Source organism: Pelophylax lessonae, assembly GCF_965119305.1.
Source record: "Pelophylax lessonae genome assembly, chromosome: 5".
Lineage (NCBI taxonomy): Eukaryota > Metazoa > Chordata > Amphibia > Anura > Ranidae > Pelophylax > Pelophylax lessonae.
In genome coordinates this window covers 184,015,962-184,042,937 of record NC_138772.1, presented here as the reverse complement: position 1 = coordinate 184,042,937, position 26,976 = coordinate 184,015,962, and the positions used below count along the sequence as shown (strand labels likewise).

General features: G+C 46.7%; 1 protein-coding gene across 2 annotated transcripts in view; it reads right to left on the bottom strand.

The window, feature by feature from the left end:
- LARS2 (leucyl-tRNA synthetase 2, mitochondrial) overlaps positions 1-26,976 on the bottom strand; it is a 355,149-nt gene that overhangs the window by 78,162 nt on the left and 250,011 nt on the right. For both annotated transcript variants that reach the window (XM_082258151.1, XM_082258152.1), the window contains exons 12-14: positions 11,569-11,852; positions 8,304-8,402; positions 3,831-3,968 (exon numbers count right to left, since the gene is read on the bottom strand). In XM_082258151.1, coding sequence (XP_082114277.1) covers positions 3,831-3,968; positions 8,304-8,402; positions 11,569-11,852 — 521 coding nt within the window. The remainder of the gene's footprint in view (positions 1-3,830; positions 3,969-8,303; positions 8,403-11,568; positions 11,853-26,976) is intronic.

The window sequence follows — 26,976 nt, the reverse complement described above, 5'->3', positions numbered from 1 at the left end:
GACCCTCGAAAATCGGGATGTGAAGATACGCATCCTTCAAGTCGATGGAAGCCATGAACTCCCCCGGAACCAGGGCAGCCACCACTGACCGCAGGGATTCCATGCGGAACTTGCGCACCCGCACAAAGCGGTTCAGCGCCTTCAAGTCCAGAATCGGACGCACCTTGCCCTCCTTCCTGGGCACGGCGAGCAGATTGGAATAGAACCCTCGAAATCTGTCCCGATGAGGCACCGGGACCACCACTCCCTGAGCCCTCAGGTCCTGCACCGCTAGATGCAGGTCCCGCAAACGCTCCGGGGATAACGGAAGACTTGAGGGAAAAAATCTGCTCTCCGGCCGAGAGAGAAACTCGATCTAGTAGCCAGATCGAACGATTTCCTGTGAATTGGGTGAGGGCGCCCCTTCAGGCCGCACTGTTGTGGGCCGCAGAACCGGATTGGCCGGACTTTTGCTTACCTGCCCACGGCTTCTTGCGGGAGCCTTGACCCTTGGACCGCTTGCCCCAAAGTGTGACCGAAAGGCACGAAAGGACCCCTGAGGGGGCCGAAAGAAAGCATTCTTTTTTCCCGGAGCCGTCTTAGTCTTGTGGGATTGAGGTAAGAGCGTGCTCTTACCCCCCGTGACCCCTTTAATTAGGGCATCCAGGGATTCGCCAAAAAGGCGAGAACCATCAAAAGGCAGACTGGCCAAGGTCTTACGTGAAGATTGATCCACAGACCAACACTTCAACCAAACCAGGCGGCGAGATAACACCGCCACACTGTGTACACGTGCAGCCAACGGAACCATATCCAGGTCCGCATCACACAAATACATGACACCCTGGTGGATTTGATCCACCATATCCAAAGTCGCCTGGGGGGCAGAATCAGCCACCAGGACACGCCTAAGCACCTGCGTCCAGCTCGCGACCGCCTGGGCCGCCATAAGTGAAGCAAATAAAGCTTTCAACATAGAACCCATAATAGAATAGGTACGACGGGCAAGGGACTCCATCCTCTTGTCCGTGGCATCCCGGAACACCGGGGTGTCTTCAGCAGGAATCGCAGTGGACTTGTTCAAAACTGCTAACGCATGGTCCACCGGAGGTGGGACACACCAACGCCCATCAGTAGCGGGCGTAAAAGGATAGCGCAGCTTAAACCTACTTGGTACAGCAAAAGGTTTGCGTATATTACTCCATCGTTCTTTCACAGCGCGCTGAAAATCATCAGTGCATGGAAACATTCGCGATGATTTGCGCCTTTTCTGCGTCCCATAAGCCGCCAAGGCAGCGGAGGACATGTTTCCTCCTCCAAACGCAGAGTTTGCTTGATAGAAGCAACCAATTCATCCATGAATGCAAGCTCTTCAGACGAGCCAGGGGGAGAATTATCAACCCCCTCTACCTCAGCCTCCATTTCTGACCCTATAAGGTCCAGGGAGGAACGAGACCCAGCAGCCCCAGTACCATCACCCTCTGAATCAGAGGAAATTGAAACTCTGGGCCTTTTAGAGGATTGAGCAGCCACCAGCATTTGCACCTGAGTCGCAAGGCTAGCCACAATCGCAGCCAAATCCCCCCCGGGGGGGGGGGAAACCGCAGTCCCCTGGCTTCCCACTAAATTGGCAGGAAACTAGCATTCCTGAGAATCCATGCCCCTGTAGTAGCAAAAATAAATGGGTGACCGCCCCTTTAAGAGAGCGCTGCGATCGTAGCCCACTCACACTAAGCACCCCACACAAGGGACCCCCACAGGGACAAGTATACCAAGGCAGGATACAGGGAATAGAGAGAAATGAACCTGGAGAGATCGCTGCTGCTGCTGCTGCCTGCGGTGCTCCTGAAGGAAAGGAAGTGCTGGCATACAGGGCGCTCTATTAAAGCCTATGGAGGCTACAAGAAAATGGCCGCCATGCATGTAAAACATGCGGCCGGAGCGATCGCAGCCAAAATGGCGCCGTTTTGGCGCCGAAACCGCCGCTCCCACACCCCATGAGGGTGAAGTAAAACACACCATCTGCCCAAAAAAGGAACATGGTAAACCGCCGCAGCGGCGCTGTAATGTGCCCCAAGCATGAGAAACTCAAGCCCCACAGCACACAGCCGTTCACACAGACAGAAAACTGACACAGAGTGCAGCCAGCCCCCCCTCCTGCAGCCCACAGCATGCAATGTGAGAGATAGGGAAAACGTAATAGTGTGAACACAGGGCAAGGTACACAGTCCCAGACTGACACCCCCCAGACAGACAAGTCCCCCTGTTCGCCTGTGGGGGACCCGCACAGGCGAACAAACCGCTGCACATGAGGCAGGGAGAGTCGCATCCAGGACGCATCAGAAGGTGGGTTGAGAAACCGCACAGCGTCCGGTGAGGTAGCCACCTCACCTAGCATCCCTGCACGGAACAGGGATGGGTCGTTCAGATAACTCAGGAGCGATACCTGACTGAACGCTCGATGGCGGGCTGAGAAACCACTGACCCACAGCCTGCTACCAGGGGGGTCAGCCCGAGACGCAGCCCGCATGATCCTCTTCTTCCGAAGAACTAACTAACGCTGGTAAAATAACAGCTAACAAGAAAGAGAGAAAAAACTCAAATAAAATCCAAAGAAAGGAAAGAGAGCTGAGACAAGGTGCCCCAGCACAGAAACTTCCAGCTACTCCTGACAGCTAGACAAATGAAACTGAGTTGGATACAGGAAGTGGAGGGTTATGTACTGAGGGGACCACCCCCTGGGGGTGGGATATGTTAAAAGTCTTTGTACTAACATATTCTATTGCCTAGCTACTCCTACGGAATAGAGGACATAACCCCATTGGTGATGAATATGAAGTGGGCGGCGACTGTCGGAGGACGTAAGAGAAATAAAAGCTTTCGAATGAGCTGTCCATGGAAAATGGGCTGGCTCTGTATCTATCTGTGAGCTCCTGTGGAAACAAGGTTCCTTTTGGAGGCTCTCTTCAATTGTATGTCTTCTTCCATGTCTGGACGTATAATTGCTTGTATGTACCTAACCAATCAGTCTACCTAATGTCTAAATTAGCCATTCTCAACCAGGGTTCCATGGAACCCTGCTGTTGCTCCAGAGGTTGCTAAGGGTTCCCTGATTTGTGGCTGATTGACCTTCCATTTGATGGTGCCTGCCTAGTTCCAGAGCCAACGCCACTTGTCAGAGCCAGCTGCGTGAGAACATTGATTTCCTCAGCTGCCACAGGTGGCATTTTGACCACCACTGTAAAGAGGGCATCCTTCCTACTGTCTACCAATGTAAAGGACATATTTTCCACTGAACTGGTTTTAGCAGGGGTTCCCTGAGACCTCAAAATTATGATAAGGGCTGGGGGGGGGGGTAAAAAGGTTGAGAATGGCTGGTTTATTTTATTGCAAAGGCTTTTAGGTACAAAAAAAACTTCCTGTGGCCCCCTTGTAAACAGAATTCAAATCATAATATTGCTTCCACTTCTCAGTAAACCAATTTTGCTTAGAAGGCAATGTTTCCCACTGAATTTGGTGGCTCCCAGTACACCAGGTAGCTGTGCTTGGTTTCAATACTCTCTTAAATACGTCTTTAACTTCCTTCTCCTAAAATACAGCATTTGTTTCTTAACAATAGATATAAAACTTTTGTCACTGGAGTGATTTTGAAATACTGACATACTGATCAAATGCAAAAATAGCTTGGATAAAATGTAAATGCGGTGCGTGCTAGACAGGCAAGTGGAATAGTCTTTGAAAGATCCGCATTTTTAGGCTACACTACTTGAATCAAGAGGAAAATTGATATGCAATCACTCATCTGCTTGATGAAAGTCTGCTGGAAAAATGGCCTAGGAATTATATTTAACCTGTGCTTCACCATGCCCTGGGACTGGCAGAAGTGGCTGAAGAAACGTGCGTAGTATAAGTGCATTACAGCATGCTCTTTCCCTCCAATGTACAAGTCAACGGGCATCCAGAAGTCAGCTAAGGACTTATCAAATGGCCTGTGGAAGAAAAACGACAATGCTTGTAAAAAAGACTGGCATGGTTAAAAAAAAAAAGTGCTGCAAGATAAAATTGTCCATAGTAGTAGTGTATAGCAGAGAATAAGGAACATTCAGGAAAGAGTTTACTGATTAACTGGCAGTATGACAGTGACAAATGTAATACATGCAGTCCTAATATTAAAGTGGAACTTCATTCTCCCATTTATCATTGATAATTTGTGATCCTCATGGTGCTAGCATTAGTAAACAGATAGGAAGGAACAGTGGGGATCGAAAGTTTGGGCACCCCAGGTAAAAATTTGTATTAATGTGCATAAAGTAGCCAAGGGAAGATGGAAAAATCTCCAAAAGGCATCAAATTACAAATTAGACATTCTTATAATATGTCAACAAAAGTTAGATTTTATTTCCATCATTTACACTTTCAAAATAACAGAAAACAAAAAAATGGCGTCTGCAAAAGTTTGGGCACCCTGCAGAGTTAATATCTTGTACTGCCCCCTTTGGCAAGTATCACAGCTTGTAAACGCTTTATGTAGCCAGCCAAGAGTCTTTCAATTCTTGTTTGAGGTATCTTTGCCCATTCTTCCTTACAAAAGTCTTCCAGTTCTTTGAGATTTATGGGCTGTCTGTCACACACTGCTCTTTTAAGGTTTATCCATAGATTCTCAATTATTTTGAGGTCAGAAGATTGTGAAGGCCATGGCAAAACCTTCAGTTTAAGCCTCTTGATGTAATCCCCTGTGGATTTCGAGGTGTGTTTAGGATCATTATCCATTTGTAGAAGCCATCCTCTCTTTAACTTCAGCTTTTTCACAGATGGCATCAAGTTACCATCCAAAAGTTGCTGAAATTTTATTGAATCCATTTTTTCTTCTACTCGTGAGATGTTCCCTGTGCCACTGGCTGCAATACAACCCCAAAGCATGATTGATCCACCCCCATGCTTAACAGTTGGACAGAGGTTCTTTTCATTAAATTCTGTGCCCCTTCTTCTCCAAACGTACCTTTGCTCATTGCGGCCAAAAAGTTAAATTTTAACCTCATCGGTCCACAGAACTTGTTTCCAAAATGCATCAGGCTTGTCTATATGTTCATTTGCAAAGTTCAATCGCTGATTTTTGTGGTGAGGATGTAGAAGAGGTTTTCTTCTGATAACTCTTCCATGAAGACCATATTTGTACAAGTATCTCTTTATAGTGGAATAGTGTACCACAACTCCAGTGTCTGCCAGATCTTTCTGGAGGGATCGTGCAGTCAAACGTGGGTTTTGAATTGTTTTTCTCACAATCCTGCGAGCTGTTCTGTCTGATATTTTTCTTGGTCTTCCAGATCTTGCTTTAACTTCCACTGTTCCTGATGACTGCCATTTCTTAATTACATTCCAAACAGAGGATATTGACATCTGAAAATGCTTTGCTATCTTCTTATAGCCTTCTCCAGCTTTGTGAGCGTCAACTATTTTCAGTTTCAGTTTTCTAGACAACTGCTTAGAAGATCCCATGGTGCTGATTGTTGGGGCAAGGTCAGATGAGTCTGGGCATTTAAAACCTTTGAGATTGACATCACCTGGTCTTCCCAGACGATGATTGAGAACAATCCATGACACTGGCAGGTCTCAGCCTTGCAAAGAGGGCAGTGCATGCTATAAATTCTGCAGGGTGCCCAAACTTTTGCAGACACCATTTCTTTGTTTTCTGTAATTTTGAAAGTGTCAATGATGGAAATAAAATCTAACTTTTGTTGACATATTATAAGAATGTCTAATCTGTAATATGATGCCTTTTGGAGATTTTTCCATCTTTCCTTGGCTTCTTTATGCACATTAATACAAATCTTTACTTAGGGTGCCCAAACATCCCAGGAGTCCTCGGGAAGGTAGAAGGGATTTTCTCAGCTAAGCACACTCTCCTGCATGCATGCTTGAGCTAAGGGCAGGTGGATTCCAGGAAGTAAATGCTACATTTATTTGCCCTTTTTCAAGATGGCCACAGCCAGAAATGCTAGGGGGATGTTTTTTGAAGTGATTTCTCAACAAAATATAGCATTGAGACATGGATGGATGGGGGAGTTTGCTTGGAGTATTTACATTAATTAAATTGTGTTTTGTGGTGCTCAGATGCAGTGGAGATCCACTTTAACTTAAAGGAGTTGTAAAGTCAGAAGGTTTTTTTTTATCTCAATGCGTTCTATGCAGTAGCAGCCTCCCCATCATCCCCTAATACTTACCTGAGGTCCCTCTCTCTCCAGCGATGTCCACGAGTCCCTCAGCTGTTCGCGACTTTCCCTCCTGATTGGCTGAGACACAGCCGCGGCGCCATTGGCTCCCGCGGCTGTCAATCAGTTAGATTAGAGTCAGTTAGCCAATGAGGAGAGGGTGTGGGGCTGAACGACAGCTCCGTGTCTGAATGGACACAAGGAGTTGCAGCTCGGATCGGATGCCCCCATAGCAAGCTGGGGCACTCAACAGGAGGGAGGGGCCAGGAGCAGCAACAAGGGACCCAAGAAGGATCTGTGCTGCTCTGTGCAAAACCAACTGCACAGTGGAGGTTAGTATAACTTGTTATTAAAAAAAAAAAAGAGACTTTACAATCACTTTAAACTGGCCATATGCAGTTTAACTTGCTCCCATGATGCAGTTGACTTCAAGACTATTAGTCATAGTAAAAAAAGCCTACGAGGAATCAATAGAAGTAAAAGTGCTCGAAATTGGTCACATTCTTTCAGAAAACCTGAAAACCCCTAACACAGATTATGGATAACTTCCTCTTTGCTTCAAGGAAAGGAGTCCTTTTATGAAGCATGCGCTGAGTTAAAGCGGTAGTAAACTCTGACAAAAAAAAAAAAACCCTGCAAGACAAAGGCATAATGAGCTAGTATGCATCGCATACTAGCTCATTATGAATTACTTACCTTAGAACGAAGCCCCGACACGGACCCCCGGAGACCGCTGTGGGAGCGGACATGATCCCTCGGCGTCTCTTCCGGGTTTCGCGGCTCCGGCGCTGTGAGTGGCCAGAGCCGCGATGACGTCACTCCCGCGCCTGCGCGCGGGAGTAATTTTCTGGCAATTCCCGGCAAGGAACTCTGAAGGTCAAATATGAAATGATAGGACAAGGTTTTGACAACCTTTTAAGGACATATCTTATACATTGCGCATTATAATAATGGTTCTTTAAACTACATCCCACTAGAGTAGATGACATTACAGGAAACCGGAAGGGACATTCCGCCCCTCATTCTGAACACCAATATATAACAACTATAGTTTGATCACTTTAAATATATTTAAACATATTTGACATTATTTATCAAATACATAGTTCTTTCTTCCTATCATTTCATATTTTCCTTATTTTTATTTAATTTTATATCAGATTCATACATTGCTATTATGAGACTCCAACAAAATGGATGATAAAACAGGAAATGAGAATTCCCTGGTGACCCCAATCACTACAAGTGGTCTGATGACCTAAATTAACATACAGCTATATATATGCTTGTTTGAGATGATAATTGCAAAGCTCCTGAGGACGTGTTGGACGCGAAATGGCCGTAGAGCTTGTTATCTCAAAAACCTAAGGTCCCAGCCATCACTTTTCATTTTAGTGGTGGCTTTATATGTGAGTTGTTTTTTACCATAGTTTTGATTTTATATTCCTTATACACTGTTTTTGTACCAGTGTTACTGAATATTTTATTGCATATTTTTATTAAATTGGTTTTTATTTCATACTACACCATGAGCCTCTCCCATTTTTTTATATAATTTAACCCTTCCATGATATGCGGAGTCATTCTACACATTGGAGGCTTTCTATGAAGCTGGAAGTTGCTGACTACATTGATGTCCCAAAAGATCTGGAGACTGGTCGCACAACACTCGCTTGCTGTCCTATAATCTAGACAGCATTTGGCTCTGGTGAGTTTGCATTTCACTTATTTTTGGTGGTGGAGAGATTATTATCCTTTTCATCGTGACATCCACATTTTCACTGGATTGCACATTTCGGAAGTTGTTATATTAATCTATGAACTTTATCACATGAGACATTTCTTCAATTTGTTTATTTTGGACATTGTTTCATTTTGTCTTTTGACCCTAGCGCTGCATTTTTCTTCTTATTGTGACTATTTTTGTGTATGTATATTTTACACTGTTTTTGCTAGCTGCTTTTTATTTTCATTAGCGCGTATTCACACCTTTATCACTCAGGTACAGCACAATGTTTAATAGTCAGGTTACATGCTTTAATTAGTGAGTCTAAAAGCCTAATCACTAGGGGTACAGTTATTGGGCTGGTAAGAACAGTGTGCTAACTCCTTTACCTGTCTAAGTTATGGGGATCTGTATATCTGAAATAGTACCAAGCTGAATCCACAAATGTGTCCATCGTGTCAGTCTCTCTCACTGCATTTCCAGCACACCTAGAACACATGAAAAGGAACATTTTCTCAGAAGTTTCAGAGATGGCTACAGCAAAAGTTACAGAAACACATCAAACAAGATAGAGTAAAGACCTAAACATTACACTAAAGGTCATTTTTAATATCAGATTAGGGCATCTCCAGTGTTGAAATTAGGTTATAAACATAGAAGAGCGCTGGAATAAAAAGTTCATATGGTCAATCAAGTCTGCCCCATTTTTTCTTTTTTTTACATAGATCTATATTTGTCCCAAGCATGTTTGAATCCACTTACAGCTGACTGACTCATTACCTCTGCTAGAAGTCTCAACTACTCCTTTGGTAAAATAATACTTTCTAGGGTTTGTTTTGAACTTTTCTCCTGCTAGATTAAAGTCATGTCTCTGTGTTCTTGATCTTACTTTCATATTGAAAACACTGCTCCCCTTATCCTTATTCACACCTTTAATACATTTTAAAGGTTTCAGTCATGTCTCCCTTTTCTATTCTTTCCTCTAAACTGTACATATAACATTACTGAAGTCTCTCCTTGTATGTTTTATCCCTCAGACCTTTCGCTATTTTTGTTGCTGGCTCTGGACTTGTTCTATCTTATCAATATCTTTTTTGTAAGAAAGATCCCCAGAACCGGACAACGTATTCTAAATGAGGTCTAACTAAGGCAGGCTATAACCGGCTGAGATTCAAACAGTGTATGGGCAGGCTAAAATTACCAAGTTGATCGATCATTACCCCCTTAATGACCAGGCCATTTTTTGCTTTTTGGCACTGCGTTATTTAACAAAAAATTGCGTGATCGTGCGACACTGTACCCCAGCGTTTCTCCACTCCGGTCCTCAGGGCACACTAAAGCCCCGTACACACGCGTCGAAAATTGGCAGGGAATTTTCGGCCAACGTCCGATCTGCCGATTTCCGGCTTGTTAGTATGATGCTTCCGACAACCAACTCCGACGTTTCGGCCGAAAAAAATCTGGTGTGCAGACTATAAAATTTTTGTTGGCCGTCAACATAACGGCCGATTTTCGTGCAGTCAGTACAGATTTCGACAAGGAAAAATCTGATGAGCAAGTCTGGGCATGCTCAGTGAAGAAAAAACACAAAGAAAACTAACCAACACATGACATCACTTCTGAAGTAGAATTTTGTTGGCCGAGAAAATTCGTGTGCAGTCTAGGCACATTCCAACCAACAAAACACAACTTGGACAAAAGTCGGATGATCGGTCGGCCGATAATCGTTGCGTGTGTACGAGGCATAACAGGCCAGGTTTGCAAGATAACTGAAATAAACCACAGGTGATATAATTTGCTGCTCAGTGATTGCAGTATTCTAGTCTGCAGCTCCCCAAGGTAATACCTAAAATCTGGCCAGCTAGTGTGCCCTGAGGACCGGAGTTTAGAAACACTGCTGTACCCTAATACAATTCATGTCCTTTTTCCCCCCACAAATAGAGCTTTCTTTTGGTGGTATTTAATCATCTCTGTGGTTTTTAGATTTTGTGCTATAAACAAAAAAATAGCAAAAATTAAAAAAAAAAAACAATATTTTTGCTATAAAACATTTCCAATAATTTTTTTTTAAAATCTATTTTTTTTATCAGTTTAGGCTAATTTGTATTCTGCTACATATTTTTGGTAAAAAAAAATCCCAAAAAGCGTATTTTAATTGGTTTTCACAATAGTTATAGCGTTTACAAACTACGGATTGATTTTTTGACTTTTTATTTATTTTTTTGTTGTTATTAGTAATGGCGGTGATCAGCGATTTTTAGCGGGACTGCGACATTGCAGCGGACAGATCAGACCCCTAACTGACATTTTTGACACTTTTTGGGAACCAGTGACACTAATACAGTAATCAGTACTAAATAATATGCATGGTTACTGTATAAATGACACTAGCAGGGAATGGGGTTAATGCTGGGGGGTGATCAAAGGGGTTAGTGTATGCCTAACAATGCTTACTCACTGTGTGGGGGAATGGCTCTGTGACAGGCACAGAGAGATCGGGGTTTCAGCTTAGCTGAAACTCCTGATCTCTCCCTGACTGTGTGACAGAAGACTCGCCTGCTTTGTTTACATAAGCAGGCGGGTCTTCTGTCAGTTTCTCTGAGGATTGCGGGAGGCCGGCATCAATCACCGCCGCTCCTCCCGCAGCCCGCCTCCCGGTGTGTATAAACTGTGTCTAGATCTACGTGATTTTGCACAGCCGAGACGCCCTGCCGTGGTATATTTCTGTGGGGCGTCCATCAAGCGGTTAAACAGTGTGTATTTAGTATCACTTTAAGCACCCACAACAATATATATTTTCAGAAAGCAAAGACCCTGGAGAATAAAATTATGGTAGTTGCTTTTTTTATGTCACATATTATTAGTGCACGTTGATCAATTGCACATTTTTTGTAAAAAAAATACAGTAAAGTTAATTTTAGTGCACACAGTCATAATAATAAAATATGAATGATGATGTTGCGACAAGTAAATAGATACAAAACATGTCAAATATTAGAATTGTGAAGTGACAACAAACTTTTGTACCCAAAAATGTCTATAGGCGTTGCTTTCAAAGCCTTTATAGGTTATCAGTTTAGAGTTAACCGTGAATGATGGTCCTTTTTAAATTGCACTGGCAGACCAGTGGTCAAAGGACTGCTTACTAAGAGATTGCACTAATGTTAACTGCTGCTTTGTTTTATGTGGGTATAAAAGGTTTTATCAAAACAACCTGACATCCATGTCTTACGGCATAACTAAAAAAAAATTTAGCAAGACTATTGTTAGCTGATATCCGCTGAATGGCATTATTTGTTCCATTAGCTATGAAAGAGGAAAGCTACAAGCCATGTTTTATTTGTACCAGACAGTTGTTAATAATCACATATCTCTTCCTTTGAAAGCAGATAAAAGCTCACCCTGAGCAGACTGCAAGAGTGGCACAAAAATAAGTCCTAAAGGAGAACCCTGTTTCCTATATAGTTTTATGTAGCTAGTGAAAATGGAAGTTTCTAAGTATCAATCTAAGTACATTTTGATACACTTTCATGACAGGCATAATGAGAAAAAGGGAAAGGATAAGCCACATCTCGGAAGAAATTCGGAAAAACAAGCCAGTTAGCCGTACTGTGAATTTGGAAGTGATGCATTAAATATGTTGGGTTCTTTTACCTTGGACACTTGCAGTTTATCCAGTCTATTACAGCTGATAAAGGAGATGAGCCCTTCCCTGTGAAGGAAGTCACTTTGGGAAGGAGCACAGGTAAGTCTTTGTATGACACAGGGACAGTACCACAGGACTGGCAGTGGATGATGGGGATGGGAGTTCCCCAGTAACGTTGTCTTGATATGAGCCAGTCTCTTAGCTTGTCACTGGTAAGATGTCCACCAACTCCCTCGTCCTGGGCTTGTTGGGTTATAGCACAAAATGCTTCATCTCTGCGCATTCCTGTGAACTGAAAAAAAAAAAAATCAACACACCGTAGTATATTAGACTTGATAATACAAGGAAGATATGCATGTAAAAAGATATGAAGTCTTAGGGCTGATTCACACTAGACCGCACTCTGGTTTTGACAACCCAATCATTTCAGTGGGCTGCCAAATGCAGATGAATACACAAAAAAGTAGTGCAGGAGCTACTCTTACAAATCATGCCATACCAAACCACATGGTATTGCGTTTGGGTGCGTATAAGCTTTTGGGGTGCAACTAATGCCTCGTTTCCACTGAGTGGTACGGTACGGTTCGGTTCGGAACGGTACACATTGCGTTTCCACTGCCAATAGTACCCTTTCATGATAGGCGTGGTGTAGCAGGAAAGCTGTGATAGACGATTCTCTGTCAACCAATCAAAGTTTTGCAGAGTGTAGCTCCACCCTGTTGGTACGGTACTAATGTGCTTGGTACCCCAACGAAAGGGTACCAAAAAAGTTGTACGGTACGGTTCGGAATTAGGGTACCATTCATAATGGAAACGGCATAAATAGCGTACCGTACCGAACCGTACCGTACCAGAAAGCTCAGTGGAAATGAGCCATAAGAAATATTGATACTCTTTAATCTAGCAAGGGCAGTGCACTTATCCTGCACCACGTTCTAGTGTGAACAGGCCCTAAATCATAAAATTTAATGAGTAAAGCTGTATTAAACCCAAAAACAAAAATGTAATATATTACAGCTAAATAATCCTGGTTGTTGCATTAGCTTACTTTTTCAGGCATTTTTCACCTGGTGCGGCTAGTAACACACTTCCTGTCTTATGGTTTCTCCACTCTGGAAAGAAAAGCAATAGAAACACTTTTGGACAGAAAGATTGTCAATCTGGAGAGCTGGTAGCGTTAAATGCAATGAAAATGAAATCAAAAATTTTAACGCGCACTCAAAATACTTGTAACTAAAGAAAAATATATAAAAAAGATCTTGTGGAAAGTAAGCAAAAAACAGTCCATCAAAAGAAAAGTTCATATCCACAGGTGGAATAAACCACAAATCCTTAATCCAGGCAATAAAATCAGCAAGAGCAATTAAACAAGAGCAGCGCACACTAGGTGCAGTAGAGTTAAAGTGATTGTAAAGTCTCTTTTTTTTTTTTTTTTTAAACAAACATGTTATACTTACCTCCTCAGTGCAGTTGGTTTTGCACAGTGTGGTCCCGATCCTCCCCTTCTCGGGTCCCTTTTCCGTGCTCCTGGCCCTACCCTCCTATCGAGTGCCCCCACAGCAAGCAGGTTGCTATGGGGCACCTGAAACAAGCTGCAACTCTGCGTCCATTCAAACATGAAGCTGCAGTTCAGCCCCGCTCCTCTCTCTCTCCTGATTGGCTCAATGACTTTGATTGACAGCTGTGGGAGCCAATGTATCTCAGCCAATCAGGAGGGGGAGTGCCAGGACAGCTGAGGGACTCGTGGACATCGCTGGATAGAGATGGGGCACAGTTAAGTATTAGGGGTGCTGGGAGGGCTGCTACACACAGTAGGCTTTTTATCTATGAAATGCATTAAGATAAAAAACCTTCCTGACTTTACAACTCCTTTAAGAGCTTTAATATTAAATATATTAACTTTACTGCACTTTTTGTGTGCTCTTCTTGTTTGTTTGTACAGTATGTTAGTGTTAGATGCACCAGTAGATTAAGATGGATTTGACCAACCAGTGGGTTGAACGAAAAAAAAAAAAAAGGACCTGATTCCCTTATGCATACATTCAAGGTGGATGGGGAAATTATCCCTGCTAAGCCCTTGTATTCTGACAGTGGGAAGACTTCCTCACTGTCAGAATACAGTGATCTGTGCTGCCAGATAAAGCCAGCAGCGCTGATCGAGTGGCAAACATCTAATAGGGCGGTTGTACAGAATTTGATTGGTACATCGACTTTTGTACAACCACCCTGCCCGTACATGGATTGAAATTCAGCCGGAAGATTATTTTAATATTTCCTGGATTAGCTTTTCAGCTTTCAGTGCCACCTGCCTGCTTACTGGGCAATAAAGCAGTAGTGTGAAGAGCCTGATTCAGGGCCCATTCACACTATAACACAACGTGCTGCACTGCATGCAGGTTATGCATTGAGGCTCATTGCATCGAGCAGCCAATTCAAAATGAATACGTTGTCAATATAAGAAATGCCTTTGTACAGTGCCTTGAAAAGTATTCATACACCTTGACATTTTCCACATTTTGTCAACCAAAAACGTATATGTATTTTTAGCGTGCTGTGCATTTGTATTCAGCTCCCCTGAGTCAATACTTTGTAGAACCAAGTTTCGCAGCAATTACAGCTGCAAGTTTTTTTGGATATATCTCTACCAGCATCTAGAGAGTGAAATTTTTGTCTATTCTTTTTTGCAAAATAGCTCAAGCTCTTTTAGACTGGATGGAGAGCGTCTGCGAACAGCAATTTGCAAGTCTTGCCACAGATTCTCAATTGGATTTAGGTCTGGACTTTGACTTGGCTATTCTAACACATGAATATGCTTTGATCTAAACCATTCCATTGTAGCTCTAGCTGGATGTTTAGGGTCATTGTCCTGCTGGAAGGTGAACCTTCGCCCAAGTCTCCCATCTTCTGCAGACTCAAAGAGGTTTTCTTCTGAGATTGCCCTGTATTTGGCTCCATCCATCTTCCCATCAACTCTGACCAGCTTCTTTGTCCCTGCTTAAGAAAAGCATCTCCACAACATGATGCTGCCACCACCATGTTTTACGGTGGGGATGGTGTGTTCAGGGTGATGTGCAGTGTTAATGTTGCGCTAAACACATAGCGTTTTGCTTTTAGACCTAAAAGTTCAATTTTGGTCTCATCTGACCAGAGCACCTTCTTTCACTTCACATGTTTGCTGTGTCCCCCACATGGCTTCTCGCAAACTTTTAACAGGACTTCTTATGGCTTTCTTTCAACAATGACTTCTTCTTTCCACTCTTCCATAAAGGCCACATTTGTGGAGTGCATGAATAAAAGTTGTCCTGTGGACATATTCTCCCACCTAAACTGTGGATTGCTGCAGCTTGTCCAGAGTTACCAGCTGCTTCTCTGATTAATGATTACCTTGCCCAGCCTGTCAGTTTAGGTGGACAGCCATATCTTGGTAGGTTTGCGGTTGTGCAGCACTCTACATTTTCGAATGATAAACTGAACAGTGCTCCATGAGATATTCAAAGCTTGGGATATTTTTTTTTAACCTAACCCTGCTTTAAACTTCTCCACAACTTTATCCCTGACCTGTCTGATGTGTTCCTATGCCTTCATGATGCTGTTTGTTCTCTATCAAACTTCTGAGGGCTTCATAGAACATTTGTATTTATATTTATATTAAATTACACACAGGTGGACTCTATTTATTAATTAGGTGACTTCTGAAGGCAATTGGTTCCACTAGATTTTAGTTAGGGGTATCAGAGTAAAAGGGGCTAAATACAAATGCATGACACACTTTTCAGATATTTATTTGTAAAATATGTTGAAGACCATTTATCATTTTCCTTCCATATAACAATTATGTGCCACTTTGTGTTGGTCTTTTACATAAAATCCCAATAAAAATGGATTTTTGTAAAATCTTACCGTAAAATCCTTTTCTCTTAGCTCATTGACAGACGTAGTCCTCGGTGATTCAACACCCTCGGGTTATGCTGCCCTCTACAGGAGTAGGACTAGACAGGAAAGAAAATGTTCTGGCCACACCCTAGGGGCAGTCCCAGAGGGTATATCCTCTCACTTCCTGCTCTAGCAAATCAGTTATGTCACAAAGCAGTGTTTAGAGAATTTAACCCAACCCAACTCAAAAACAGAGGGGCGGGTACTACGTCTGTCAATGAGCTAAGAGAAAAGGATTTTACGGTAAGATTTTACAAAAATCCATTTTTCTCTATCGCTCATTGACAGACGTAGTCCTCGGTGATTCAACACCCTCGGGACGTCCCAAATCAGTACCACAAATGAGAGGTGGGAAAATGGAAATCAAATCCAATCTAGAAGGCCCAACCGGTGCCAACTAGAAGTTTACAATGCTCATCCTCAGTGATGAGACTCAACAGAAATTTTTCAACAGAAAAAACCCCCGAGGTAGACCACCGGTCTCCTCAAATTGCGGCATTCCAGCCGGCTTTCCAGCCAAATGAGGCATCCGCCGATGCCATCACATCAATCTTATAAAATTTTGAAAAGGTATGTACCGACGACCAGGTGGCCGCCTTACATACCTGGACCACTGACGCCTGATGGCGACAGGCCCAGGAAGTACTGAGCGCTCGAGTGAAGTGCGCCCTAACAGGGAACGGAGGATTCCGACCCTTAATAGAATAAGCCTGTACCACCGTCTGACTGATCCATCTAGATATGGTCGCGGCAGACACAGGCAATCCCCTTCAAGGGCTATCCGTGATCACAAAAAGTGAGTCCGTCTTACGAAAACCACTTTAGGAAGGAAGGATGGATTCGGAAGAAGAACCACCTTATCCCTATGAACCACCAGATCTGGGGAACGACAGCATAATGCGGCCAGTTCTGACACCCTGCGTACAGAAGTAATGGTCACCAAGAAGGCCACCTTCTGGGATAATGTAAGCAAGGGAATCTCCCTAATATCTTCAAAGAGAAGTTTCTGAAGAACCGACCACACTAAATTAAGATCCCAGGCGGTAAGGATGCGCGCACTGGCGGAGCCAGATGTCGCACCCCCTGGATGAAATTCCGCACCAAGGAATGATTAGCCAAAGGTTTCTTGAAAGAAGATTGCTAACGCCGAAAACCTGACCCTTGATCGTGCTCAAGGATAGTTTCTGCTCAACCCCTTGTTGCAGACAGACCAAAATTCGGGTCACCGAATAGGTATGTGGGGGAAATCCAATAGATTCACACCACGCAATATAAGACTTCCATGTGCTGGAAGTCGCTTTCCTTGCTTTAACTGGAGGTAGGAATAACTGAAGCTGACACTCCCTTGTCCTTCAGTACCTGGGTCTCAATGGCCAGGCCATTAAGCCAGCGACTGTAAAGCAAGATGGAAGATCGGTCCCTGAGACCGCAATCCCCCTGAGAGGAAGTCTCCAAGGAGCGTCCGCGACTAGCCTCACCAAGTCGGCGTACCAGGCTCGACGAGGTCAGTCCGGAATTTCCAGAATAACCGGAATTCCCTGCGAAGAAGTTCCCGCAGCAATTTGAGAGGATGGAAGGCATGTCGTAGCTGATACTGCCCCCACGGGGCAATCAGCGTTTCTGTTGCGTCCGCTAGAGGATCGCGGTGCGAGCTATAAACCTCCGCACCTTCCTGTTGAGCCAAGGTGCCAACAGATCCACATCCGGGATGTCCCAATGAAGGGACAGCTAGTGAAAAACCTCTGGATGAAGAGGCCATATGCGATTGGATCCGAATCGGGCTGCTCTAGAGCTGCTCGATCCAGTAAATCAGACAAAATCTGATCACTCTCAGTTCCGATACCCTTATTGGTAATCTGGATACTATCGGAAGAAATGACTTCCCCTGGTTGAGCATCGGAGACTTCCTGGTCCGCTCGCTCAGCCGGATCCGATTGTCCAGGGAATCGGAATTCTGATTCCTATTAAAAAAGAATCTCCTTCAGGAGAATTCGGGTATGAGACTGGGTATACGATACTGCCTCTAAGAAGGCCACCATCAGTCCCAGCCAATTGACGGACAGCAACATCCGAATCGTTGACTGAACCTTCTGGAGTTTCTCCGCAAGGAGAAACTCTCTTGCCCAGGATGTATCCAACCTTAGGCCCAGATAGTTCAGTCTCCTGGTGGGAACCAGGGATGACTTTGGGAAAGCGAAAAAACGCTGATGTCCTGCGATGATGGGGATATAAAGATAGGCCTCCTAAATGTCTATGGACGCCAGGAAATCCCCTTGATGCAGGGAGGCCACCACTGTACGGATGGACTCTATTTCTTCCCAAGTCCAGATTTGGACGCACCTTGCCCTCTTTCCTGGGCATTGTGAATAGGTTTGAATAGAACCCCTGAAACCGTTCAATGTTAGAAGGGAAGAATCGCACCGGTGGAAGTGATCGAAACTCGATCCTGTGTCCTCCAGAAACCGGTGAAGACATCCCCCCCACCCCAGAGATGGGTAGGGGCGCATCAGGCTGTATTCTTCAGGCTTGGCTGAGCCGGACTTTTTGTTTAGCCGACCAGCGCCCTTTGAAACCCCTCTAAAGGGGCTTTGGAGGGTTTCGCCTTATCGCCCGCTCTCGCGGAACGAACAACTCTTTATGAGCAGAAAAGGAAGGTCCTCGTTAGTTACGAGGTCCTTTTATCCTAACAGTCTGTGGCAAGACAGCAGGTGGTACCGTCTATCCTCTAAAAAGGAATTCCTCAAACGGATAGCACCTAGTCATGCGTTTGGAAAAAAAGTTCGTTTCAAAACGACCCCATTTGGGTAAAGGAAAATCCTTCTCCCTTTTGGTAGGCTAACAAGTACCAAAAAGGAATCTCAGTCTCAGCTACCTCTGCCGGTGTAACCTCAAGACTAAAGGTTTCCCGGACGGACACAACTAGTGCATCCACCACTCTTGTGCTATGGCGGAGGCAGAAACGTGCTCCTTACTGCTGAGGAGATCTTACCTGAGACAACAGCCCCCTAGGAGGGACCTGCAACTGTATTGACCAGCTCCGAATCCGTATCTGAAGTATCTGATAAACAATAGGGGTAGGCGGGGGTCGCTTCTTGACCCCCGTCCCTGACAGGCCACCTCCACCCGGGATACCAAAGACTCCAAAACTGACGATAATGCATTAAAAACAAGTGGGGTACTGGAGGGTCCTGCGGCCACCTTGAGGGGATCAGGTGGGGGATACCTATGCGGCAGGGTCAATGATAATACAAGACACTTGCCAGCGACAAAAAATGACAAAGTAAAAAACTTTTTTTTTTTTTGTGTCCCCCAGTCGCAACAGCGCCCTTCAGTGTTACCTGCCTTTTTGGACCCCACAGAGAGAGAGAGAGAGAGACCTCAAGGCTCATCCCTGATGCACAGAAGTTTTCATCAGCTTGCTCAGTGCTGTCCTGTTACAGACAGGATGTCTTTGGCCCTATTTCCTGGGTAAAGGAGGCGGCTCCGCCCCTTAACACGCCTGCCGGCGCCTCCCCCTGGCTCCACGAGGTGTTTGAGTCACCTCAAACATGGCGCCCCCATGCTGGAGACAAGAGGCTACACCAAAATGGCGGCCTCGTGCGATCTACCAGACAATGGCGGCGGCCTGCACAGAATAGCGGCATGTCTGCAGAAGGATCTCGGCCTCACAACCCTTCACCCTCATGGTGGTCAGCGTGGTCAGCGGTACCGGACCCTGGCGGGCCGTATGCGGTCCGTGGCCGTCGGGAGGCATCTGCTTAGCTGGAGGAATGATCTGGAATGCAGTATACATGTATAGATATCGCCCTGTGGCTTCTGACAGGTAGGATACCTTATACTATCACAGTAAAGTTCTAGTACTGCCACTGACTACAATCATTTTCACATTTTTACAATTAGATTGTCAGCTCCCAAACCAAGCCTTCTGGCTTCTTGTACACAAAAATCACACTCAATTAGGGGGATCTGTGACATGTTATAGGATAGAGGGGAACCCATCCTTACCATTACAGAGAGGGGCCCGCGTTCACCACAAGACCCGTCAGGGGGAAAGGGGGAACATACTACTCACCATACCGGAACCAGGCAGGCGCCAACTCCTGACAGTACCCCTCTCCACCGAGGTAGGAGGGCTGTCGACCAATACGGACGCCGTGACTCATGGTCTTTGGCGTTTCAGCGAGACGTTTAACTCGCAGGGTCAGTCCCCGTCCAGTGGGACTATGTCGCGGCCGACCCAGCGCGGAGCTATGGCCTGCACGCGCTCGTAGGCTGAACTGGGGTGACCACTGGATCTCAACATCCAGCCCGTCGCCCAGTTCAGCTTTCTTGCTTGAAGATCTCACAGGAACACTGGAGAAAAAAAGCTGTCTAAAAAATCTTTTCTAAGAAAAAAATCCTGCCAGGACCGAAGATCAGCAAGGTATCCAGGTCCTTACTCCTAACTAGACAGAAAAAAACTGATTTGCTAGAGCAGGAAGTGAGAGGATATACCCTCTGGGACTGCCCCTAGGGTGTGGCCAGAACTTTTTCTTTTCTGTCTAGTCCTACTCCTGTAGAGGGCAGCATAACCCGAGGGTGTTGAATCACCGAGGACTACGTCTGTCAATGAGCGATAGAGAAAACGGAATTTTTGTAAAATCTTACCTGTAAAATTCCTTTCTCTGAGTCCTCCGACAGTCGCCGCCTCTTCATATTCGTCACATATGGGGTATTAGACTTTGCTCCGAAGGAGTAGCTAGGCAACAGAATATGTTAACAATAAAGCTTTTAACATATCCCACCCTCAAGGGGTGGTCCCCTCAGTCAATACCCTCCTACTTCCTGCAACCATATCTCAGTTTTAGTGGAATAGCAGTAGAGTATACAACCAAACCCCAAAAGAGGGGCGGGGGCGGCGACTGTCGGAGGACTCAGAGAAAGGAATTTTACAGGTAAGATTTTACAAAAATTCCGTTTTCTCTTACGTCCTCCGACAGTCGCCGCCTCTTCATATTCGTCACATATGGGGACGTCCCAAAGCAGTGCAAACATGAGGGGTGGGAAACGCATCCGCGCCGAAAAGGCAACGCAGTCTCCGCATCAAAGAAAGGAACCTTACCAAAGGAAGGAAACCAGCTGGGCAACAGTAAAAAAACAAGTGCTCAACAGGAGCAACAACCCAGGAAAAGACAAAAAACCAGGGGATACAAAAAACTATCCCAACAGCCAGGAGTCCCCAACAAGGGACCCTATGGAACAGCCGCACTAAGAACCTTGCGGCCAAAGGAAGCATCCGCCGATGCCTGAACATCTACTTTGTAGAATTTTGTGAAAGTGTGCACGGTCGACCAGGTCGCCGCCTTACACACCTGGGCTACAGAAGCCCCATGACGACAGGCCCAAGACGTACTCAAAGATCTAGTAGAGTGCGCCTTCACAGGGACAGGAGGAGCCTTACCCTGCAAAGCATAGGCCTGTTCAATGGTCTGCCTGATCCATTTGGCGATGGTAGAGGCCGAAGCCGCCATGCCCTTCCGAGGACCCTCTGGAAGAACAAACAAGGAGTCAGTCTTACGAAAAGACTCAGTCGATTTAAGGTAAACCCTTATCGCCCGAACAACATCCAGAGAATGCAGTCTCACCTCCTTTGGATGTTTGGGCTTCGCGCACAGCGAAGGTAAGACAATATCCTCATTAAGATGGAATTCCGAAACTCGTTTCGGAAGAAAAGAAGGATTAGGTCGCAAGACCACCTTATCCAAATGAATAACCAGGTACGGAGACTTGCAGGACAAAGCTGCCAGCTCCGACACTCTGCGAGCCGAAGTGATCGCCACCAAAAAGGCGACCTTTTTGGACAACATAGACAACGAGATCTCCCTGATCTGTTCAAAAGGAGCACGTTGTAACACAGATAGAACGAGATTCAAGTCCCAAGGGGGCAAAGGATCCCTCCTAGGAGGAACCAGATGCCACACACCCTGAATAAAAGTGCCAACCAAGGAGTTGGAAGCCACGGGACGTTGAAACAGAACGGCCAGCGCAGACACCTGACCCTTTATCGTAGCCAGCGCCAAACGCTGATCAACACCCGTCTGAAGAAAAGACAGCACACGGGAAACCGAGTACGTGCGGGGTGAAAACCCCCTGGACTCACACCAGGCAAAATAGGCCTTCCAAGTACGGTAATAAACCTTCCCCGAGGAAGACTTCCTAGCGTTGATCAAAGTATGAACGACCTCTGGAGAGAGACCCTTCTCCTTCAGGACCTCTGTCTCAACAGCCAGGCCGTCAAAGCCAGCGACTGTAAAGCAGGATGGTAAATCCGTCCCTGAGACAGTAGATCGTCTCGAAGAGGTAGACGCCAAGGGGCGTCGACCGCCAGATTCACGAGGTCTGCGTACCAGGACCGGCGAGGCCAGTCCGGTGCCACAAGAATCACCGTGCTGCGTTCCGAGAGTAACCTGCGAAGGAACCTGGACAGCAACTGAATCGGTGGGAACGCGTACATCAGCCTGTACTGATGCCACGGGGCCACTAACGCGTCTGCCCGAGGGTCGCGCGTCCTTGCCACGAACCTTCTCACCTTGTTGTTGAGACGAGACGCGAACAGGTCCACATCTGGAAGACCCCACTTCGCGCACAACATCTGGAAGACAGCCGGGTGAAGAGACCATTCCCCCTGATCCAGGGTCTGGCGACTCAGATAGTCCGCCTGCCAGTTCTCCACCCCCGGAATGTGAACTGCCGTTATCGCCGGGACATGAGTCTCGGCCCAAGACAGAATGTCGGCCACTTCTCGAGCCGCCCGGGCACTCCTGGTGCCCCCTTGGTGGTTGATGTAGGCCACCGCCGTGGCATTGTCCGTCTGCACCCGAACCGGGCAGCCCTGCAGCCGGTCCGTCCAGCGATGAAGACAGAGATTTATCGCACGTAATTCCAGAATGTTGATCGGAAGGGAAGACTCTCCCTCCGACCAAGTCCCCTGGGCAGACAGAACGCCCAGAACACCACCCCAGCCCGACAGGCTGGCATCCGTGGTGATCACCGTCCACGAGATAGGACGAAACGACTTGCCCCCGGACACCATCGGGGACTGGAGCCACCACAGAAGGTCTCTTCTGGTGCGATGACTCAACGAGATCTGAAGATCCAGAGATTGAGGTCGCCCGTCCCACTTGGACAGGATCTCCGCTTGGAGACCCCGCGTGTGAAACTGGGCGAAGGGAATCGCCTCGAAGGCCGAGACCATCAATCCCAGACATCTCATGCACGTCCTTAAAGACGAGTGCGGAACGTCCCTGAGGGACCTGACTTCCTCCTGAAGAGTTCTGAGTTTGTCTTCCGGCAGGAAGACCTTCGCTTGTACCGAGTCCAGAATCATTCCCAGGTAGGGAAGACGAACCGACGGACTCAGCGTCGACTTTGGAAAATTTATCGTCCAACCAAACTCCTGTAGAGTTTGCATCGTGACAGACAGGTCCTCCTCCAGACCCTGGCTGGTCGCAGACCGAACCAGGATGTCGTCTAGATACCCCAGGACAGAAATGCCCTGGGCCCTCAACAATGCCAGAACCGGCGCAAGCACTTTGGTGAAGACCCGCGGAGCCGAGGCGAGACCAAAAGGCAACGCCACGAACTGGTAGTGATCCTCCGCAATGGCGAATCGAAGGTACCTCTGGTGACCTTCGAAAATGGGGATGTGAAGGTACGCATCCTTCAAATCGATGGAGGCCATGAATTCCCCCGGAACCAGGGCAGCCACCACCGACCGCAGGGATTCCATGCGGAACTTGCGAACCCGCACAGAGCGGTTCAGAGCCTTCAAGTCCAGAATTGGACGAACCTTGCCCTCCTTCCTGGGCACGGTGAACAGATTGGAATAAAACCCCCGAAATCTGTCCCGATGAGGCACCGGAACCACCACTCCCTGAGCCCTCAGGTCCCGCACCGCCAGGTGCAGGTCCCGCAAACGCTCTGGAGACAGCTGAAGATTTGAGGGAAAAAATCTGCTCTCCGGCCGAGAGAGAAACTCGATCTTGTAACCAGATCGAACGATTTCCCGAACCCATCTGTCCCGCACACGGGCCAACCAGGGCTGAAGAAAACCGAGCAAGCGTCCCCCCACCCCAAAACTGGGTGAGGGCGCCCCTTCAGGCCGCACTGTTATGGGCTGCAGATCCGGATTGGCCGGACTTCTGTTTACCAGACCAGGGCTTCTTCTGAGAGCCTTGACCTTTGAACGGCTTGCCCTTGTAGTGCGGCCGAAAGGCACGAAAGGACCCCTGAGGGGGCCGAAAATTAGCATGCTTCTTCCCAGAAGCCCCCTTAGCTTTGGGGAAATGGGGCAAGAGAGTGCTCTTACCCCCGGTGATCCCCTTAATCAACACATCTAGGGACTCCCCAAAAAGGCGAGACCCATCATAAGGTAGATTGGCTAAGGTCTTACGTGAAGACTGGTCCACCGACCAACATTTCAACCAAATCAGGCGGCGAGACAACACCGCCACACTGTGCACGCGTGCAGCCAACGGAACCAGGTCCAGGTCCGCATCACACAGATACATGACACCCTGGTGGATTTGATCCACCATATCCAGGGTCGCCGGAGAGGCCGAATCGGCCACTAGAACGCGCCTAAGCATCTGCGTCCAACTTGCGATCGCCTGGGCCGCCATGAGAGAAGCAAACAGAGCCTTAAGCATAGAACCCGTAACAGAATAAGTATGACGGGTAAGAGACTCCAGTCTCCTATCCGTGGCGTCACGGAACACCGGGGAATCCTCTGCAGGAATCGCAGTGGCTTTGTTTAAAACCGCAATTGCGTGATCCACTGGGGGTGGCACACACCACCTTTCATCAGTGGAAGGTGAAAAAGGATAACGCAGCTTGAATCTACTTGGTACAGCAAAAGGTTTGCGTAGATTGCGCCATTGTTCCTTAACAGCGCGCTGAAAATCATCATTGCAGGGAAAAACCTGCGGCGTCCTGCGTTTTCTCTGCGTCCCATAAGCCGCCAAGGCGGCTGGGGGACACACCTCATCCTGCAAACGCAGCGTTTGCTTTATGGAAGCAATCAACTCATCCATGATTGCAAGCTCTTCAGGCGAGCCAGGGGGAGAATTATCAACCCCCTCAACATCAGCCTCCACCTCAGACCCTATTAGATCAAGAGAGGAGCGGGACCCCGATAAGGAGGCCCCTGCCATAACAGCCCTATCACCCTCACCCTCACAATCAGAGGAAAGAGCAACTCTGGGCCTTTTAGTAGATTGAGCAGCCACCAGCATCTGCACCTGAGCAGCAAGGCCAGCCACAATAGTGGCCAAATCCCCCCCTGGGGGGGGAGACAGCGGTCCCCTGGCTTTCCACCAAGGCTGTAGGAAATTTTCCCTCCTGAGAGTCCATTGCCCCTGTAATGCCAGACAACAAAGGGTTAACTGCCCCTTTTAAGCAAGCGCGGCAAGCGCAGCCCACCGCACCACACTCAGCACAATAAGACCCCCACAGGGAATATGCAAACTGAACACAGGCAATGGATAGCAAGAACAGAAGGGTAAAACCTGAGGAGACCCTCGCCGCTGCTGCTGCCTCGATCGGTGTTCCAGGGAAGAGGAAGTGATGCTGCCAGGGCGCTCTATGTAAGCCTATGGAGGCTACAAGAAAATGGCCGCCATGCATGTAAAACATGTGGCCGGAGCGGGAGCAGGCAAAATGGCGCCGTTTGGCGCCGAAACCGCCGCTCCACAGTGCAGTAAAAAACACACATTACATTCCAGTATCAGAATACATGTCAGATCGCCGCAGCGATCGCTGTACAGTGCCAAAACATGCCAAAAAACATGCCCCACAGCACACAGCTTCACACACTGATCAGCCTGACACAGACAGTGTCACACATCTCCCCCCCCCCCCCTGCAGCCCACAGCATGCAGCCGAGAGATAGGGAGACAAGCAGTGTGATTAAAGGCAGGTTACACAGTCCCAGACTGACACCCCCCCAGACAGACAGGTCCCCACATAAATACACTTACCTCACATGGCGTGGGGGACCCGCACAGGCGAACAAGCCGCTGCACATGAGGCAGGGAGAGTCGCATTCAAGACGCACAAAATGGGGGTTAAGAAACCGCACAGCGTCCAGTGAGGTAGCCACCTCACCAATCATCCCTGCACCGAACAGGGATGGGTCGTTCACTGTGCCAGGAGCGTTACCTGGCTGAACGCTCGAAGGCAGACTGGGAAGCCACTGACCCACGACCTGCGATCAGGGGGATCAGCCCGAGACCCAGTCTGCATGATCCTCTTCGTCCGAAGAACTAACTAATGCTGACAAAAACAACAGCTAAGTAAAGGTAGAGAGAAAACTCAAACAAAATTTTAAAAAGAAGAAAGAGTCTGGGGCAGAAAGCCCCAGCACAGAAAAAGCCAGCCACTCCTGACAAGCTAGACATTAAAACTGAGATATGGTTGCAGGAAGTAGGAGGGTATTGACTGAGGGGACCACCCCTTGAGGGTGGGATATGTTAAAAGCTTTATTGTTAACATATTCTGTTGCCTAGCTACTCCTTCGGAGCAAAGTCTAATACCCCATATGTGACGAATATGAAGAGGCGGTGACTGTCGGAGGACGTAAGAGAAAATACATTTATGTTTTTGGCTGAAACATGACAAAATGTGGAACATTTCCAGGGGCATGAATACTTTAGGGCACTGTATTTGTCAAGACTCTATCAAAGTGTACATACGATGTTTGTCTGGAAAAAGTTTAGCTATTACTAATATAAGAGAATGGTTTGCTCAACATAAATGTAACCTGGCAGTCAAGTAGAGTGGACTGGAATGTGCAATCGGGAACAATGACAACTTTACTATACTAGTCAGTTGGGGCGTTAGACACCAGTGAATGAGCATGTGTACTGTGTGGCAGTCGTATTCAAAATGACTGAGTGAGTAGAGCAACGAATCTACATTCCTCCGTGGAAACTATTCGGATGATTCAGAAGGCTTTGGGGGACGATGAAATGAGTGCAGCACATATAAAAGTTTGGCACAAACGCATCAAAGATGGTTGAGAACCACGTACTGGAAGGCCTGCAACAAGCAGAACACGTCCAGAAGGTTGAACCTGTACGGGCTGCAATCATCTATGTTCGGCGACTAGAACTAGAAGCTGATCTGGGAATTCCAAAAAAGACTGTGTCTGAGATTTTGATGCAGAATCTTGGCATGAAAAGTGTTGTGGCAAAATTAGTTCCGTGGCTTCTGCTACCAGAGTAGAAGGAACATTGCACTGCAGTTGCTAATGACATGCTTCAAGCCCCTACCATAGAACTAAATTTCTATAAAAGATTATAACTGGAGAGGAGTCATTGGTCTGCGGCTATAATCCAGAAATGAAGGACCAGTCATCCCAGGGGAAGTTGTATCTTTGAAGGGGACTGAGGAATCATTGTCCTATTAACAATGTTTCTTGTATCTTGCATCTGCTTCAATAAATG